General features: G+C 34.1%; 1 protein-coding gene across 2 annotated transcripts in view; it reads left to right on the forward strand.

Annotated features, from left to right (window-relative positions):
- LOC149786106 (glutamate receptor ionotropic, NMDA 1-like) overlaps positions 1–21,339 on the forward strand; it is a 108,139-nt gene that overhangs the window by 38,920 nt on the left and 47,880 nt on the right. For both annotated transcript variants that reach the window (XM_089976421.1, XM_089976422.1), the window contains exons 7-12: positions 20–167; positions 842–940; positions 2,757–2,868; positions 13,031–13,155; positions 15,699–15,863; positions 18,378–18,612. In XM_089976421.1, the coding sequence (XP_089832547.1) occupies positions 20–167; positions 842–940; positions 2,757–2,868; positions 13,031–13,155; positions 15,699–15,863; positions 18,378–18,612 (884 nt within the window). The remainder of the gene's footprint in view (positions 1–19; positions 168–841; positions 941–2,756; positions 2,869–13,030; positions 13,156–15,698; positions 15,864–18,377; positions 18,613–21,339) is intronic.

Here is a 21,339-nt window from a genome sequence, read left to right on the forward strand (position 1 = left end):
AGTATTCACTTTTCTGCAGTGCCCTCAAGAATGAGGTTCTTGAGAATGGGAAGACTGGTAGGGTCAGCTTTGACTCTAATGGGGACAGGCAAGACCCCATCTACTGGATCAAAAATGTACAGCCTGTAAAGGGGCTTGTGGAAGTTGGAATCTATCGCCGAGAATCGGTAGGTCATAAAAACTGTTGCCTTTTGTGTAATGTTTTTTAGACAATTACTGATGCAAATAAATCAAGGATACATTGGAATTGCCAAGCAAAAAAGACCCAGTTTATATTTAGTTTGTTCATATGCCAGAATATTACATTTCAACCTGTCATGAAACTATTTGCAGTACATTGTTACTAGATTTTGACTTTGATATACATGTAACAAGTGAGTTAGTCTTCCAGAAATAGACAAAAATGTGAACATTGAGAATTTTAACAGTTGTTTTTACATTTACTAGTCTAAACACTACATCAAAGCAAACATTTTGCCCAGTCAGATGGTTCTTTTTTTTGTTACTGAAATCATTTTAGAGGGGTTAGTTATGCCAAAGTTTGTGAAGCTTGTATTTGAATGTAACAGCAAAAAATTGACTCATGGAACCAGACTAAAATTCCTCTGTATGAAGATTCAAAGTGATGATTTAAAATGTTATACAAAAATTTCATGGTAAGGGAATCAAAGTTGATAAAAAAAAAGTGATGCAGCAAGTTCTTTGGAAGTGGTAGTTTCATCTGGAGTAGAAAAAGTTAACTTAATCTCAGTATGTAGGAGTATAAGATTTTTTACAACATCATGTGTAATTTATGAATAATTTGTTCTTACTCAAGTTCCTTATCTTGTATTATTTTCAGATTCATGATGAACAGTTACAGTTTGGGACAAAACCAATTGTTTGGCCAAGCTTGAGTGAAGAAAAACCCAAAGGGATCAAAATATCCACACATCTTCAGGTGAATATATGATTTTATTATTATATATTATCACATAAAATTCACCATTATTAGCATATTGTATGAAAAAGCTCATTCATGACATTGTGACATAACACTTAACAATGCCACATAGCAACCTTGTTTTATCACATGACATTCAGCTTTCTTAGCATTATAACATTATGCCGTAAAAATAATTCAACACACTGTTGAATAGTGCTTAACAATGTTAGATAGCAAACTCATTTAGTATGCCAAGTCCCATAAATTACATGATTAAATTACATGATACAAAATAGTTTATAGTTAACATAAAATTTATCAAACTCAGTGAATAATACAATATAAACAGCTTGCAGTATAAATCTTATTGAACTCATTTAATATATTTCATATCGTATAAACACTTGTGTATAAATCTTTATATCTGTAAAATAAAATCATCAAGAACATCTTTGAGCAGTATCAGTGTTAAGTTAGAGGATGGTGTGAATTTTCTCATTGTAAATGATGGGCATGTCAAAATATGTGTCTTATTCCAGTTGAAGGTGAATTTCATGCGTTCATTTTGCTAATGGAAAGCTAAAGTGTTTTTCTAATCCACTTTTTTCTTAAACACCTTCCAAAATTTTGCTCAGAGTCAAAGGTTAAAATTGCTTCCTTGGAAAAAGTGTTAATTATTTTTGTATGACATGCACCCAACAGCACATACTGTACACCAAGTCTTGCCATCCTATTATGCACCAGCAGATCAGGGTCTATGCTGTTCTCTTTTGACTTGTGATTGTAATGATGATCGTTGTGAAATGGTGGCTTATGTAGTATTTTGAAATTTCATCCAAGTAGTTTAGACTAACCTAAAATGTAAAATTTGGTTGCATATTTTTGTTACTCATAATTGAATATCCAAACCCCAAAAAGGGTTATTACATAGAAAAAAGGGTTATATTTAGAAAAAGGTTTATTACATAGAAAAAAGGGTTACCTGTCACTAATTGATCATAAAATAATAACTCAATGAGTATTTAAGAATTTGTCAGATTTTTAGAGGTTGAAGATCATAGACTTCTTTCAAGTCTTCAAGAAAAGAGGGTACCTTGGTGTGATTTTTGTTTAACATGACACATTTGAGATCACAGTTATTTTTCCAAAACAGAAAACCTGTACAGCTGACTTAGAGCAAATCATAAATCAGTGAAAATTTTTGAAGGTGAATATACATCTCATTAATTGTATAATTTTCTTTCCAAGGACTGTTATTGTGATTATTGTAATTCATTTTGGGTTGTGCATAAGCATTAACTCCCTTAAGAAAATAGCCCAAACCTTGATCAGCAACTGCAGTATGATAACAAAAACCTACATGCTTCAGGTTACCATTTGTTTTATAACAACTCATATATTGACTGCTTAGCTCAGTCTAATTTAGAGAGGCACTGAGTGGCCAAGTGGTCTAAAGCGCTCTCCATTACGGATCACTGCCATCTCACCTCTCTCTTTGTGGGTTCAAGTCTCAGATTCGGCCAATGTGGATATGTGAGAAAGCTTGCCAGTAGCTTCTCGAGGGTGGTGGTTGGTGGTTCTTTCCGGGGATTTCCCGGGTTCTTCCTCCACCATTAATACTGGCCGCCATGTATAGCCTATCGTGTGCTGAAAAATGGAGTTAAACCCTACAGCAACAACAACAGTCTAATTTAGAATCCTGTTTCTGTTGAACATTGCAATGTTGACTGATAGTACTGTAAGTACTTTGATTTATGGAGTCTTGCAAGTACATGTATGTTGAGTTCCTGTAGTACATTCTAAGTTGGGTTCTTTTTGTGTCTTTCTTTAGATAGTGACAATTGAAGCCAAGCCTTTTGTGTACAAGAAAAAGGCAGAAACTGAGGAAGAATGCAGGGAGGATATTGTTGGGATTCCCTGCATAAACACAAATCAGGAAACTGGTAGCATTTACTTTCATAATGATACAATTTTATGCAGACACACTTGACTTTTGTGTTATTTAAAAATTTAGAGACCATATTTTAAATTTCCACTAAATGAAAATGACAAAAATATCATTTTCATTGTACATATATAAGAAATGCTTAGTAACACTTGGGCATATCAATTATCATAGCATAAGAACTCTGGCAAAAATATTTATGATATAATTTGTAATTTCACCAAAAATGGAAATTTGTCTTTGCAGCTAAGGAAGTAGGATAATGGGTGGCCCATCCAAATGGCTATCACTATTGTTCTTTTGAGCTATTCAGAATCCCACATTTTCAGGGAAAATGTTAACTGATGCAGAACATTAATTTACACTCATGATACAGATCACTGTGATTTAAGCAGTCATCATAATACAGATCACTGTGCTTAAACAGTCATCATTCAGATCATTGTGACTTAAGCAGTTATCATAATACAGATCACTGTGGTTAAGCAGTCATCATTCTACAGATCAGACTTCAACAGTCATCATTATTCAGATCATTGTGACTTAAGCAGTCATCATCATACATATCACTGGTTAAGTAGTCATTATTCAGATCACTTCTTTAGCAGTCATCATTCCACAGATCATTGTGACTTAAGCAGTCAGCATTATACACATCAATGGTTATGCAGTCATCATAATACAGATCACTGTGGTTAAGCAGTCATCATTATTCAGATCATTATGGTTAAGCAGTCATCATTCTACAGATCACTGTCTTAAGCAATCATTATTGCACATAATTATTGCACATATCACTGTGTTTTAGCAGTCATCATTATATAGATCACTGTGACTTAAAGAGTCATCATTATACGGATCACTGGTTAAGCAGTCATCATTATTCAGATCACTTAAGCAGTCATCATTATACAGATCACTGTCTTAAACAATCATTACACAAATCACTGTGTTGAAGCAGTCATCATTGTTACACAGATCAGTGTGTTTAAGCAGTCATCATTATACAGATCACTGTGGTTAAGCAGTCATCATTACACAGCTCACTGTGGTTAAGCAGTCATCATTATACAGATCACTGTGGTTAAGCAGTCATCATTACACAGCTCACTGTGGTTAAGCAGTCATCATTGTACAGTTCACTGTGGTTAAGCAGTCATCATTACACAGCTCACTGTGGTTAAGCAGTCATCATTATACAGACCACTGTGGTTAAGCAGTCATCATTATACATATCATTGTGACTTAGGCTGAAGCAGTGCATTGTTTCTTGCCAGCCATTTGGCATATTCATCAGCTCCATTGTGCATATGTTGCTAGTAGCTTCATCAACCAATTTCTTTATTTGTTTTTGCCCTGTTAGTCAAAGATGAGAAGAGCTTATGTGATGGCCTGGCCTCCATTTGTCCATTGTTGACAAAAGTTTGTTATCTTTACTCCTCCTAAACCACTGGAGGATTATCATTAGACTTTGCACACACACTCCCCATGGTCTAGATGGCCCTATATCATGGTTTGCATTGGTCTTAAAAACACTTCAATTTATTCCTGTTCTTGAAAAACCCATGATAATAAGAGAAAAGGGAAAAAAGCCTTGAAAAGTCCTAAAATTTGCATTTACTGCACTTTAACTCTTTAGTTGTCAATGCTGTTGTAGTGACCCATTGCTATGCCTAGCTGATGAGATCACTAATGCACCTGGTTTGGGGTTGACTATGAGAGACTGATGCTACTATTGCCAAATAATAACTTTTCATCTAATGACATCGGGATATAGGCTAATTTGTTTTGGTCCCTTTCCTTATAATTCACTGATTTTATATACTAAATCATGCATATATAGAAAGTATAAATACCTTTGTCTGTTTGAATTTAAATCTATCTGATTTTCACAAGATTGGTAAGAAAATCTATTTCTTATGAATTGAACAAAAACAATGTAACACTGAAATTTGACTCATTCCTTCTATACCAAGTTATATGTCAAGTTTGTATGGCTAAATACTGGGACAATTGTTTCATCATAATTTAATCATACTAATCATCATACTAGGTGTCTGGAAAGGCCATGTAGATCACTAAGCTAAGGTGTACATTGGAAGAGCTAATACTGATAACGCCAGATATGTGCCTAGAAAGGCATGCATTTTCTTTAAGTGTTATGAGTTGCTAGAGAGAACTGGGCTTTTGCTTCCATACATTTTGCTGCATAATTGTTAGTTTCAATCACAGTTCTTTCAGTTAATGCCAGGGAAAGTATTTCAAGAAGACATTTCTTTTTCTCTTCTTCTAAAAAATGAAACATAGCACTAACAGTTTCACTGTGACATGCCAAGCAGGTGGCTCTATTATCCACAGTGCACTGTCTTCATCATCTGATTCTGCTTTAATTTCCAACAGACTGGACAACAATTACATGAATTAACTATCATGTGTACAAGGTACCGACAACCTCCCTTTTATATCCATGTTTAGTACATGTTGTCTTTCTTGGCAAGAACCCCATTGTTTATTATCTCTGTTTTGATTGGTTCATTGTTTTTTACAGTCATTATTGATGAATTAGATCATTTGTAACATTGACATCACTAACCTGCATGTAGTATGGTAGTGCTTGTTTACAAGCAGATTTATTAGTCACTTTTAATGCAAGGAACATGTATGCAGCAGATATACACATCATGGTAGGAAAAGAGTTATAGCCCTTGAATTTCATTAGGAAATTGATCTCTGCTACCTCCAAATACAGCCCTCCCTGAAAGATGAAAAACATGTTTCTATCTATATATCATATTGCTGAAGGGAAGTAACTTGCAGATAACTCTTTTTATTCCCACTATGTGGCACACATACCCTGGATGTTACTGGTTTCAGCTTTCACTCACAACAATGCCTCTGAAGAACATTTTGCAATTTATAATCAGTTTTGACCATCCAACATTTATTTTCATTGGTATATTAAGTCAGAAGCTTTTGATACCTGATGTATATAAAATTTATATTTCTCAAGGTGAATTTATTTATATTTATCCATTTTTTTAATGCTAATTGTTGTCATGGTGGTTTTTGATTGGTAAAACATTTAACTGGTGTGATTATAATACACTATTAAATTTTGGTTCATTATGCACTTCTTGGGTCATCTCAGTAATACAAGTTTGCTTATTTGAACAATTTGTATTTTTGTTGTATGCTCTTTTTTTTCGACTCTCATTCATTACAGAGATGTCAGCCATTTGCAGGAAGTGGAGATACTTTAAAGTTGTGGAGGACAACCATGAGAGGTCCCTTGCCTGCACAAAATGTTCTTCACACCCATGCAGCATGTACAATGTGGGTAGAAGACATTTGGTCCAATGTCTTGAATAGGCGAAGGAAATGCCTTGGAAAGAACATGCTCTAAATCTTTTGAACACATTCATGTTAAGCATTCATTCAACAAAGACAGTTAAAACAGCACATGTGATGATGATCACTTCAAATCCAGTTCAAGCCTTGTGAAATGATTCCACTTAAGCTATATTGGAATTCAGTATGATATATTTACTACAGCAAGCTTTTTTAAAATGTCAGCAATTGAGTTGGACAGTACTAGGACCATTTTTAACTCAACCCCAGTAAGACCTGACTTGGCTGGCCCTACTTACATATTCAACTGGTAGAACCTTTTTTATATGCATGGTGAGAATTTGGCATATCACTGCTGTATGGAATGCCATGGCTCAAGATGCAGAACATACAGGAGGGGGACAAATCGACAAGGAGGGTGACATGGATTTGCCTGTACATTTTGATCCAACCATGGAAGGATAGAATTCAGCTTTTAGACGGCAATTCAAGAGATACAGAATTTTGCCTCAGTTGGAGTGCCTTCATCCTGCAGTCAGTACGATGTATAAGCTCAAGGCCGATGTTGATGAAGATGACGTACATCCCTCATTTAGACTTTTACCACATTCTTCAAAGATTGCACAAATTGCCAGGCATCCAGCAGATAAAATATGTTCATCCTTGAACAAACTTCTGAGTTCCAGTTTTGGAATTTAAGTGCAGTACCAGCTTTAGAAGTAACTTTTCCATATTGAACCTAATTTGTGAAGCAGCTTTTCTTGCACTGAGTACACCCTTCACTTTGTTCCTTGCTATCCTCAATCACATTGCCGAATGTGTGGGATAAATCACTGCTTAATGTTACATGTTTTGATTATGTTACTTACATAATAATATTTAAAACAGTTCTTATGTAGGTATGGATTTGCATGCCTTAAAACTTTTATATTCTTCCTCTTGTTTTGATGTAAAAGATATACTTGACATGGTAATGCAAAGCAGGTCAGCTTTTAACTGAGTGTGTTGTAATGCAGCAAATGCTTTTTGCAAGCCAGAGATCAAAACATAGTTGGCACTTGATTAGGTTCTTACAGAAACACAGGCATTGCTGTGACTGTAAATTGACTTTTATGTTTAAATACAAGAGGACATTACACATTAAAGATTACACTGATGCCAAATTAAAGATAAAACAGAAACATGAATTTCACTTGACAATATTTGTGTAATTGAGACATGAATCTTGTCCATTCTCAACATTTTGTTCATCAGGCTTTATCGAGTTTCTAATGCATATTAACATGGATCAACTTCCTCCCGAACACAATTGCAATATCTGCCTTCTGCAGATTGCCTCTCACACAATGTCATCTAAGCTTGGGTCATTTAAATCACCAGGTAATGATGTTGACCAAAATCAACCACTTCTTGCTTTAGTGGCAAGACTGGGAGTGGCTAATGATGGGAATGTCTTTAGGAGCCTGGCTACTAGAAATCATAGGATTTTGTGATGGTCAGCAGCAAGTGGATACTGCAAGAGAATTCTCTTCACATCAGTCTCCTGGAAATGAAGGTCATTCTCAATGCCTCCCACACTTGGGTGGAGTGTATCCAAAGGATGATGGTTCTAATAATGCTGAACAATTCAGTCATAGTTAACTACCTCTTCAAACAGGAGGAGACCTTTGCATCACATCATGGTATGGGAGTGGCTTCATTGGTATGTCCAGTGTTATATAAACATACAAATCCAACACATTCCTGGCAAGCTTAGTATCCTGGTCAACTCATATTATGGAGATTCCAGCTGCTTTGTCTGGAGTGGTCTCCATCTGTCCTTCCATCAAATTATTAGATGTGTTTACGAAGTAAAACAATAAACTGTCCACAGTACTCTCTCCATTTCTGGATCATTTGGGAGTGAATATGGTCATATACCTTCACTCTAATACTAAAATTAATCATGAAAATGAGGTGCAGAGCTTACAAAATTGTTCTAATTGCCCCTCTCTATTCATGACAGAACAACCTCAGCCCACGCATGACCTTCAATTTATATTGGATTTGCCCCGAAAATTATTGAGGTTAAGGTCTTTGCCAGGTGTACTATCAGTCCCTCCTGTCCTTCCATGCAAATATGAGCTTCCTGTTGTAGGTTTCACACAAGCTTATAACATCCAGGATACATGTGGCCATCTATCAGGAATTAGGGAAGTTAATCTGTAAGAGTCACTTCCCTTTGTCTATATGATGTTTATTTGGAAAAGTGTTTTTATCTTTCAGGAAGAGCAGGATTTGAAGTTAGCAGAGGGTAATTTCCTTGTATTAATGTGATCAGGCGAGCACTTTCATAAAAATGTAATTCACCAGCAAAATGTCCTTTCACTAGTATTTTATTGCTTATACAAACTGAGTGTAAATGATCATTCAGATCCCACCCCCCATTTTATCACATATTTCATTTTTTTGCATACCTTTGGAGTTATCACCATGTTTTGTAATCAGACTGTGAACTTTCCCAATCATAGTGTAGGTGTCACTATAATTAAACACGTCTAAGCAAAAGGCAGCTGTAGGATAGTGAATCTCAACTTCATTGTCTGCTTTAACGATGCGGAAAACATATAATCGATTGCAAATTGATCACGGATCCCAAATACTTACTTGTTTAGAGAGCTCAAAGGGGCTGAGTCCATGGCAATATGTACTTGGTATAGTTAGTTAATAGATTTGCAGAACAATGTGCGAGTTTATCAGGAGATAAAGACACCATTGAGTACTTTGGATCCTTTGAAAGTCAATGATGACTTTTTGTTTGATGACAGATTTGGAGATAAAATGTTATCATTTGTCTGAAGATCCTTTCACTCTTGGCTGATGCAGCTGGATTAAAACTAGTATATGGGCCAGATTTTTCTCCCAAGCAATCATAGTTAAAGCAGATGGCCTCGGTGAAAAGGCAGAACCCACAGGGCAAATAACTTTTACCATTTAGTCAAACTATCTTAGGAAAGGATATAAAGAAAAAACCCAGAAACTGAATATTTATGAAGAAATGGAATGGTATGGTAGAATTCCTGAAGAAGTACAAGTAGAGGGTGAACATAGCTTGGATATTAGATTACAGTGGTTTGACAATGTACACATACAACTGGAAAAATAGTAATAACTGTAACTTTTGATGACAGTGCCATTTTTATGATATATGTTCATGTTTATATTTCAAGACTCAAAGTTTTTGGGAGGGGTGGCCCTGGGTGGCCAAGTGGTCAACAGATCACTCACATCTCATCTTTGTCCACATAAGTTAGAGCCTCAGCTCAGCCAACATGGGTAAGTGAGAAAACTTGCCGATAGCTTCCCATGTGACGGTGTTCCCTCCAGGGTTTTTCTGGGTTCTCATTTGACCAAATATACATGTAATGGTGTTCCCCCCAGGGTTTTTCCGGGTTCTCCTTTGACCAAATATACTGGCCGCCATGTATAGTTATCATGTGTTTTAGAATGGTGTTAAAGCCAAAACAACAACTGAAACTTTTCATCCTTTAATTTTCAAAATTTGGACTCAAAATGACTGCTATGGCAGCATCTTAAAATCTTGTTATTTCTTGGTCTCCTAATTGATAGTGATATTATGCCTCTCCCAAGGGAGAGAGACATATTTACTTTGTGTTGTTCATTGATCTGTTTGTCCATTCATCTGTCTGTCCTTCACACTTTCTTCTAAGCATGAATGCTTAAAAACTAATGATCCATACCAGACTAAAAAAAAATAATATTTAGATACCTTGGGTGGGTTCCAAGACCTGATAGGTTCGGGCAATTTGCTTTTTTTAAAAACATGTTTTAGAACTTTTTTGACAAAAGACATTGTAATGATGTTTAAGCAAAAATTACTTGAGGCAGACATAAAATTTGGTAATATGTAGATGAGCTGATTGGATTATGAAGCCATCATAGCAGTTTTTCAATTTATGTGGACAGATTTTTAGTACTAATCTGTAGACATTTTTAAAAAAAATCTCTTAAAGCACAGTTAAGTAAAAAATCACTCAAGGTAGGAACATTAAATTGGGTTGACTTAATTGTATTTCAAAAATTAGTCAAGGTAGAAAAATAAAATTAGGTAGACTTAATTTGTGTTTCAAAAATCACTCAAGGTAGAAAAATAACATTGGATTGACTTATTTGTATTTATATGTAGATGAATAAGTTTAATTTTCAGGCCTTTTTAGCAGTGTTTATATTTTGTAGATTTTTAACTAGGTGGAACAGTGCCTCCAACATATATGTAAATTATAATGTATTCAGTTTTGATGAAGTATTGAGAAAGTATGTATTCTCAATGATGACAAGAATATCAAAGAGGAAGAACTGTATATTTAAATCTCTTTGGAACTATGACATTCATTTAAATTCTCATATTAGTATGTGGAACAAATTACTCTTTAAATGTGCCATTTAATTTCATTCTTAACAATCAGGGTGCAGTTAATTGTGTAGATGTATCTGTATACTTGTATGTATGATATATTTGTTCTTTTATGTTTACAATGTTTTTACTTTATATCTATATTTTAATTTAGATGTATGGACTGTGTAGTCTGAAATAAATAATTCTTGTCTTATCTCTTAACTTTGGGGGTGGGTGGACTTTTTTTGGACAAAATCCATGGAGACGTAATTAAGCAAAATTCACTTGAGGTAGATGATGAAATTTGGTTGCATGTTAATATTGTTACACAGACAAGCTGATCATATTTTCAAGCCATGAGAGCAATTTTTTAATTTTGCAAAACTTTTGAACTATTTGGCAAAAAAATAAGGATGCAGTTAAGAGGTATTTCAAATTAAGTTAGATAACATATATGTATTCCTTTGTTTATGTTCAGATATGCAATTGTAGTGGTTTGTCCTGTTTTTGAAAAACATTCTTTAACTTTTATGACAACAACAATCTTTTAAAGTACAAAAACCTTGTTAGAACAAGTTAACAAAAGTCATATAAGGTAGACAAGGACAATTTGGCAAACAAAAGTCACTTTATTCACCTTAATAGATGTATATATCACACTCCTCACTAATATCTTTTTATTCACCATGCTAGCTTTATATATCACACTCCTTACAAATATCATTTTATTCACCATGCTAGCTTTATATATCACACTCCTTACAAATATCATTTTATTCACCATGCTAGCTTTATATATCGCACTCCTTACAAATATCATTTTATTCACCATGCTAGCTTTATATATCACACTCCTTACAAATATCATTTTATTTACCATGCTAGCTTTATATATCACACTCCTTACAAATATCATTTTATTCACCATGCTAGCTTTATATATGATACTTCTTGGAAATGTAATTTTATTCACCATGCTTTATTTATCTTTCCGTCTGTGAAGTACTAGTATCACAAAATGACATTAATTGTAATGTTGGGTAGGGGAGGAGACAATGTTTTGCTTTTTTAAAAAAATCCATTGTAGCTGCCTGGAAGTTTTCACTAAAAGATTTCCCATAAGAAATTGTTGATCCTGATCCGAACTCCAACATGACCATCATGGAGGCCATCTTTAAAGTCTTGTTATTGCTTCTGAAGGTAAATGGTCATATCAACATGAGCATTTCTCTGAAAGACTTCATCTGATTGGTCTGAAATGAAATGGTCCTAATTTATGCCTCTGAAACGGTCATCATGATGGTCATCTTGAAAATCTTGATATTGCTACTTCTCCTGAACAGATGTCATATTAACATTAACTTCTTGTCGTAGATGAAAATGGTACTGATCAGATAGCAATCTTGTATAGTCTTGTTATTGACAATCCTCTTGAAGGGATGGTTGTTTTGACTTTGGGCTTTTCACTAAAACTTATTTCACTCTAATTAGTTGGTCCTTAATGGAGATATGGTGAAAGGACCTCCCGAAACAGTTTTCACAAAGCTGACCGCCAACATATCCACACATTTGGGTACAAGGTTGATAAATGGACATAATTGACCTAGGTGGACTAATCTCTCATAATATACAAATGAATTTTGGCCAGACTTTGTTGCATTCCAGTAAATAAATTACTAGTCAGAACTCTGACATTTCTTTTAAGGTCAAAAATCTTGATTCATTTTTTTTTTATCGCTAGACTGGCTTGTGAGCATGATAACACACAAGTAGAAATGGATTTTAAAAAATCAAATCCAGTTTGTAATATTTCAGAGGAATACCTTAAATGATGCTGGTTCACCAACTTATTTTCTTTTTTATGCCAAAAAAATGTAAATGTTCATCATAGATTTGACCAAACGTAGCATATGTGTATACTTGACAATGTATTCACTGTAGTCTTGACCAAGATTAGCCTGTAGGTATACTAGACAATGTATTCATTATAGATTTGACCAAACTTAGCCTGTAAGTATACTAGACAATCTATTCATTATTGACTTGACCAAACTTAGCCTGTAGGTATCCTAGACAATCTATTCATTATTGACTTGACCAAACTTAGCCTGTAGGTATACTAGACAATGCATTCATTATTGTTACCTCAAAATAAGAAAATACTTTTGCCATTAAATTTGGTGCATAAGAGTTTTTCAAGAATCACATTTAAAAGAATACAAAGACAGAATAAACTCACTTTTTGTGGATTCATGGTAATTTCTTTTGGCTAGTAGAGCTTAGCCCCATCAAATGAATTATGTTTCATTGCCATTTATGCAGAATCTCTCTCCCAAAAGATTAGTTTTTATATTGTTAACTGTTTGAACCATGCTAATGATCTTGATATTTTTCATATACTTGAATGATATTCCAGGTGAGAAAACAACATACTGTTGCTATGGATACTGTATGGACATGTTGATTGAGCTTGCTGAAAAAATCAACTTCACCTTTGACCTTCACCTCAGCAAAGATGGCAGCTTTGGAACACTTACAAAGGTAAAGTAGATGACATTTTTTACAGGAACTTGGAAAGTAGGGTTTCATAATGCAATGACATGATCTGTGTTGGTATTATTATATTCTACTATTATAATATTTTTTGTTATATTTACCATAAACTACAGTTTGATCTTTTAAGTACAATGAATGGCAAATAATTTTGGCTATGTTGGTAGTAAATTTCCTGTGTGGAAGGCAAACTGTATGTTCGTTGTATATAAAACAGTTTTTAGCTCAACTGACCATAGACAAGAAGAGCTTATGGGATAGTTTTTCATCTGTCATCCATCTTCCCATTAGCACAAGTTTGGTGTCATTACTCCTTCAGAACTACATGGAAGATTGCCAAGACACATTTCAAACACATTCTTCCTGTGGTCTAGTTGGTGTTATATAAAGATGGTGCCACTCAGATATCCAATATGGCCACCACAGTAGCCATTGTGAAAATCTTGTTAGTGCTACTTCAAAATGGATGGACGATCATATCAACATGGGGCTTTCACTTGAAGACTTCTTATGATGTCTAGTTGGTTCTATATGAAAATGGTGCTGATCTGATGTCTGATATGGTCACAGCATTGGCCAGCTTGAAAATCTTGTTATTACTACTCCTTCTGAAAGGATGGTTATATCAACATTAGGTTTAAATGTCTTACCATGTCTAGTTGGAGCAAAATGACACTGATCTGAGATCCAATATGGCCACCTCAGCAGCCATCTTGAAAATCTGGCTTTGATTTCATTCTCCTGAAAAGACATCATATTGTCATATGGATTTCTTCAGAAGACATATTAGGTCTAGTTGGTCTTAAATGAAAAGGGTAGTAATCTGACATCCAGTATGGCCACCATACCATGACATCTTGACAGTTTTGTTATTGGTACTCCTGAATGGATGGTCTGATGAACATGAGGTTTTCACTAAAAGACTTCATATCAAGATTGTCCTAAATGAAAATGGTGCAGATCTGACATCAAATATGGCTGTCACAGCAGCCATCTTGAAATTTTGGTTTATGTCTACTCCTTGTGAATGGATGGTCATATCAACATGGGGTTTATTTCAAAACACTTTTAATGATGTCTAGTTGGTACTTAATGAAAATGGTGCTGATCTGATTTCCAATATGGCCACCACAGCAGCCATCTTTAGATAGTTATATTGACTTGTGGTTTTCACTGAAAGACTTTTGATAAAGTCTACATGGTCCTGGGTAAAAGTGGTACCAATCTGGAATCATTCATGTCCACTACAGCAGCCAATTTGAAAATTTTATCACTGAAGAATATCAGAAATAGTTTCAATACTCAACCACTCCGATGGCCTAGTGGTATGAGCATCCGCCTCAGATGCGGGAGGTTGTGGGTTCGATCTCTGGCCGAGTCATACCAAAGACTTACAAAAAGGTACTAACAGCTGCCTTGCTTGGCGCTCAGCATTAAGAGGTTAGTGTTAGGACTGGTTGGCCTGGTGTCAGGATAATGTGACTGGGTGGGACATCATGCTACATGTCTGCGGCGTGATGCCTCAGTGCTAGACATCACTATAAACTGCCACACTGCAGACATCATAGCGATATGACTGAAAAATTGTTAAAGCTACATTAAAATCCAAATCACACACACACAGTTTCAATACTCAACAGTTAGAAGGAAGAAATGGTTTTGTCTTGAATTCCTACAAGTTCTTTTTGCCCAGGAGAGCGTCAGTCCCTTCAAGGGATTCTTGTTGTCAAGTAAGAGGACAAAATAATCAGACAAATTACTAATATAAAGACACACATAAAGGTTGTTTATGAATGTTTATATCATATTTTCTTGAGATTAAAATTATTTATATTGATTGGATCACACAGAGTAATTAATAGTATAATCATTAAGTTGTCTGTTATTGTGGTTACTGATTGATTACATTATTGTGGTTACCGATGACATCATCTGTAAAGGATGTGGACATTGATTCAGGTCAGTTATTATTAACCAGTCAACCCTTTTGTGAAACCTTTTGCATTATGATGCGCAACTTTTTTGTGAAGATTGCAATATTAAAATGTCAAGTACATAAATCTGATATTTTATTTGCCTCAATTTTTAATAAGATATAATGTCATTAAATGAATTTCAGTGGATGATATTTTAATCCAGTTTATGTCTTTAAAGACATATTGATAAATGCCATATTTGTAAAATTTAGATTTAAAACTATAATTTAGAATTATTCAATTGTTATTTAAATTTAATATTAATAGCTTATTCATTTATTATCTGTTTTACAGTCCTCTCCTCCAGAATTTCTTAAAATATTAAAAGTTTCCTTATATTCCATGCTAGTATTTTAACTTACTCTTATAGAAATATTTGTAATCTTGTTTCAGCACCAGCACTGAATAACATTTTTTGTAGTTTGATTGCATGGCCTGTTTTACATTGTACTTAATCTGCATCTGTAATTGATCTTGAATAATGATATTAATCTTACAATTAGTACACCTGTAATTGATGCAAACAGGTAAGTCACCAAGTGTGTGTCATTTTAGAAAAATAACTCTAAGATCAAGGAGTGGAATGGTATGATGGGAGAGCTCGTGAGAGGGGAGACTGACCTCATTGTAGCTCCACTGACCATTGACCCAGAAAGAGCAGAACATATAGAGTTCTCCAAACCCTTCAAGTACCAGGGCCTTACTATCCTTGTCAAGAAGGTATGCTGCCCTACTGTATTTATTTATATAGACTTGTCTTTCAACCTTTCTGTTTGTATGCCTGTCTTCTCTCTCTCTCTCTCTCTCTCTCTCTCTCTCTCTCTCTCTCAGTTCATAGGGATGCAGATAAAAATTTTAGCCTGCTGATTATTAACACAGACAGGTAAGGATACATTATTCTAGTCCACTGACTATCAACTCTCAAAGGGCAGAAGATACATAGTCCTCCAAACCTTTCAAGTACAGACTTCTTACCATTCTTGTCAAAAAGGTATCGGTATTCTTATACATGCTATCTCAGTCAATGTATGTCTGTCTGTGTGATGGGATTCTAGCCTTCTATTAATCTTCAAGGACAGAACATACTGATTTCTTCATTTGAGATACACCTGCATACCAGCGGCGTGTAGAGGATATAGGTTACAAGATGTTGAATGTAAGTAACATAATTGCTGAAAATTCAGAAGTCACTCAAACATGAAATTATGTCACAATGGCTTAGTTTTGGTATGGCTGAGTTGCTCTCTTTGAAATGCACTCATATCCCAGTTTTCATCAGTGTCAGTGAAATACTTCTGTATCACTAAGTTTTGGTGGGGTACCAATTTTCATGGATTTTGTTGTTGCCATGAAACCACAAATTTAAAGATCAGGCAGATTTTTTAAGCCACATGTGATAAAGAAGCCCTCCTGTTTCTTACTGTTTCAGTCCTTAAGATCAACAAAGCTTTGATAAATCAATATGTTGGTGTAATTTGGTAATACAGTATTAGGTTTTACATGTATTTGTTTCATTTTAACCATTTAAAAAAAAAGAATTAAGCATTTTATATTGTTTTATTTCACTTATATCTATACAGTATCCATTAGCTGCAATTTGTACTCTCTGCCTTAAATTAGAATTACAAGTAAATATAGAGAGAAATGAGAAAAAGAATAAGATATTAAAACTATAGTTTTACTAAAAATGAAAGAAAGAATAATGACATGAAGATTAGATTTAATTAAATGAGTCCAGCTTTCTCTAACCCACAAATAATTAAGTCGGATCTTTCACACACTTTTTGTGTGAACCACAGTTATCCATTTAGCGTGACTTGGCTGCATTGATAAGGTTTTAAGTTTCACTATAACAGTACACTTGTCTTCACTTTTTCATGATGGTCTCCATGACTTATTTAGCATTATTTCTTCTTTGTAGTCTTTATCATACATTCTAGTGGTTGAAGTACATGAGGCAGGCTAAACAGTGATTCCATTATTTTTCAATTTAGTTAGCATCTTTATACTTTGTTGGGCTCTAAACACATAAAATATATTGGCACAGTTTGCTAATTACTTGGAGCAAGTGGCAACTGGTCATGTGTTTGGTTCACGTGGAAAATGATGACATTATCCAAATCAACCAGGATCAAACTTGAATTTTACCTCTTAAGACACTGTGTTAATACCATGGTCATCAGAAATTACTAATAGTGCAACTTCATGGACAGTGTTTTAAGGAAGACATTATCTACATGTAGCCAAATAACTTAGTGTTGTTGGCTGCATCAGCTCCTTTTGATGTTGAGTATAAGCAATTGGTCTTGACAGGTGTTTGATTTGTGGTCATACAGGTGGTGGTAATGTCTTAACCATAGGAACGGTCACAGTTTGTTACTATCATAGTTTTGTACTTTTGTATTCTTTATGGTCGGTATTTGTAGAGGTTCATCCATGAAAATACCAACTAATGTGCAAAACTGTGACCGGAAAAACCACAAATTTAAGTAACCATGAAAATATATTTGTTTATTTACAAAACCATGAAAATAAATGATACCACTATTGGTGTCTAAGATATTGAGAGTGTACTGAACAAATAGCTACAAATACAAGCCTTTGAAGTATTAAAATTAGGTCACAGTGACATACTTTTGATATGGTTGTTGAGTTACTCTCATTGAGCTATATCTTTATTCTACTCATCATGAGTGAAGGTGTAATAGGATCCAAGATATTGTGGGTGCTACAAATTGAGAGTTGAAAATATAAAAGTGACTTGAAAATGAGGTCACATTGATATAATTCCTGGTATATCTGAATTACTTTCCTTGAGATGAGTAGGGATGAAATAGGATTCATAATAGTCTGAGTGTAACAAATAAATGAAAAAGCACACATAAAGAAACCAACAAAATGAAGAAAAAATGTATGAATGAATTGGAAAAATGCTATATTACCCCACTACACACATATACACAAGCACACACACATGCACACACTCACACTCACACACACACACACACACCTTGAATGGCATTGATATCATAAAATTTATAATGGAAATTTTGAGAAAGCACATTTTGATGTTTAGCTCCTACAGTGAAGTCCATTGGATGGTTTTTCACATGAACAAAGCATAACTTTTGTTTTGCATCTGCTAGAAATACAGATGTGTCTAATTTTTTATTGTACACACACTTAAAGTAATTCCAAGATGTATTTCTTTAAAAAATTTCAATTCTTTTTCAGTCTCAGAAAGACTCCAGCCTGGCATCATTCCTGCAGCCATTCCAGGACACCCTATGGATTCTGGTGGGTCTGTCAGTGCATGTGGTGGCTCTGGTGTTGTACCTCTTAGACCGTTTCAGTCCATTTGGACGGTTCAAGATGGCAAAGAGCGAGGAGACAGAGGAAGATGCCCTAAACTTATCTAGTGCCATGTGGTTTGCCTGGGGTGTCCTGCTCAACAGTGGTATAGGGGAAGGTCAGCTTGTAGCACAGCTATGATAAATTACAATAAAATTCTAATAAATTAGATACTGCCTTGACACATTGTTTACATATGAGAGACATAGAAAATAAATTTTAACACAGCCTTGACACATTCTTTACATATGTCAGACATAGCCAAGGCATACATCATAATAGTCATTATTATATGTCTGTTTGTGTGATGCTGATAAACAAAAACATGCTTTTTAGTGAGAAGTATGTTATGTGTTTATGCTCTTACAAAACTAACAGAAAAGAGTGAAGACAACAAGCTTTGTAAAATTTAACAAATAATTTATTTCCCATGAAAAACAAGGTAAAAATGAGAAAAAGAACTTATGGTTTTATGAATCAATTCCAAAATTAATCCAAGAATTAAAAAATAGAAATCCTATTATTAAAAAGTTCTAAATGAAACTGAGTTCGAATCCTGATGAAATCCAAAATGGAAGACGACAACCTCTGTTGTAACCTGTGAAGTGTTGCAGTGTCAACAGTCTCTTGTTGAATCACAGAAAATATTATTCCAGTGTTTGAATTCTGTATAAATTTTGATAAATGTCCTTCTCCAAGAATTTAGAGCACTAGTTTTTCCAGGGAAAACAATTACTTGAATTCCAAATAATTTGAAGAAAATAAAATAGTCCAAAACTGGTCACAACATAAAACATGTGGAAGTCTCAAATGTTATCACTATTCTTTCTCAAAACATTAGTAATAAGTCTAACTACAATGCATAACAGATGCCCGGATTAGGGTCACATGATCATCTTTCTAGAACAAAATAGAAGCTTTTTACATGCCTAAAATCATATACTCCCAGTATGGCCTTAACTGAAATTAATGGTTCTTTCTCTGGGAAAGATTTAAAAAAAGAAGAGACAAAGGTTGTTTACCAGAACTGCCACTGTTTCTGAATCATGGTCAGAAACCAGGTCAGCATTAGATACAATGTCTCTATAAAGTTGTTTATGTCAAAAATATGTTTTAAAAAATCAATCACAACTGAACTCTATTTTATACAATTTCAAATCCAGTAAACAAAGTTATATTTCAATAGCATATAATCAAATAAAAAAAAATATCAAACTTACAAACAAACAAACAAATTAAATCAAATATACATAACAAGTAAAATCATACATAATAGAAAAAAACTTTTAGTTTTGCTAATTCTGTGATCTGATATTTAGCTCAGATCCAACATGGTGTCCATCATTTAGAAAAAGAAAAAAAATGAATTGAGGAAGATCATGGCCAATCTGGCAGTATATGTAGTGAAATGTATTATTTCTGAATTAAAAAGGTTGGAATGTCACAATGTGACATTAAGTTTTTTTCTTTAAATATTTTTTTAAAAGTTTCTTAGGACATTTTCTGGCTGCACTATGATTTTTAATTAAATGTTGTTGACATTGAACATCTAATTCCATTAGAATCACAAATAATAAATTATTGCAACCAATGGGAAAGCTGAATTCAAACAATTCAAATACCATTTTGTTCTATAATCTTCCAGCATAAATTGAAAAATTTGAATGTTCATCTTGGTATTAATGGAGATTCTGCAACTTTCAGAATTGAATTTACACAAATCTAGAACTTAATCACAAATTCTAATTGCTTTTAACCCAGTTGTGACTTGTATCTGAAACATGTAGATGCCATCATTTTGAATAGTATCCTAACTTGTGGTTTTTTCATGACCTTAAATCTTATAGAAAAGAGAATGAACACAATGAATATTTGTTTTGATAGCATACAGTTTTCTTCTGCAACTGACTACATAACTTTGCAGTCGGAATGTCATTGAAAATTGTGCTGAGAAGAATCCATGTGCAGATGAAGTAATTCAAGGACGCTTTTAGGCCATTGTGTTTGCATGTAAATGATAACTGTCTGAACTTCTTTGATACTTCTGTTGTTATGATAACCATTGTAGCAGTGCGTAATCATGGCATCTAGGCATTTTGAAAGTATATTTCAAAGTACTCAATGAAAATCTGAAGCTACAATATTCTACATTTAATTTGGGAGTTATATTACAAGTTATTTATTGAATTTACCATCACAGTTCATTGCAGTGAAAAGATTAAAACCAGTTATGTAGTAAACAGAAAGAGAAAACTTCCTGCATACCCTGAGCTCAAGGTCAGTGGGAGTTTTTGCACTGAGAATGTAATATTCATGGTAAGCAAGTAAAATATTCAAATCTTAAAAAGAATTTGCACTAATCGTGCATATATATTTACGAAAGTAGAAATTAGTCCATGCAACAGGCAACTATATTAATGATGATGGTCCTTGGATATGAATTCCTTAAATTTGGTGCCAGTTCTTGGGCATACATTCCTTAAATTCATCCATGGTACAAGTTTTATTGAGCTATTTCATTTGATTGACTTGTTACTGTTCCCAGTTTCCAATGCTGCATCTATTCTTGGCATAGTAGGGTACAATGAATGTATTAGTGGCAAAATTTTATTCTTATGCACTAGTCCATCTGAAAAAAAGTAACTAACAAAATTTTATTTGCACCATTATACATTCATTTTTGGTCATTTAAAGAAATAGATGTAAAAGATTTAATTTTTAATTTTACTTTTAAAAAAATGAAACCTGTTTAATTAACTTTTAAATCAAATTGTTTATCCGAATGTCATTTTTGTGCAGCATGACTTGATTTTTAATATACGGTATCTTTTATTTCTTTATGAAG

Source organism: Sinohyriopsis cumingii, chromosome 12, assembly GCF_028554795.1.
Source record: "Sinohyriopsis cumingii isolate HCF-2022 chromosome 12, ASM2855479v2, whole genome shotgun sequence".
Taxonomy (NCBI): domain Eukaryota; kingdom Metazoa; phylum Mollusca; class Bivalvia; order Unionida; family Unionidae; genus Sinohyriopsis; species Sinohyriopsis cumingii.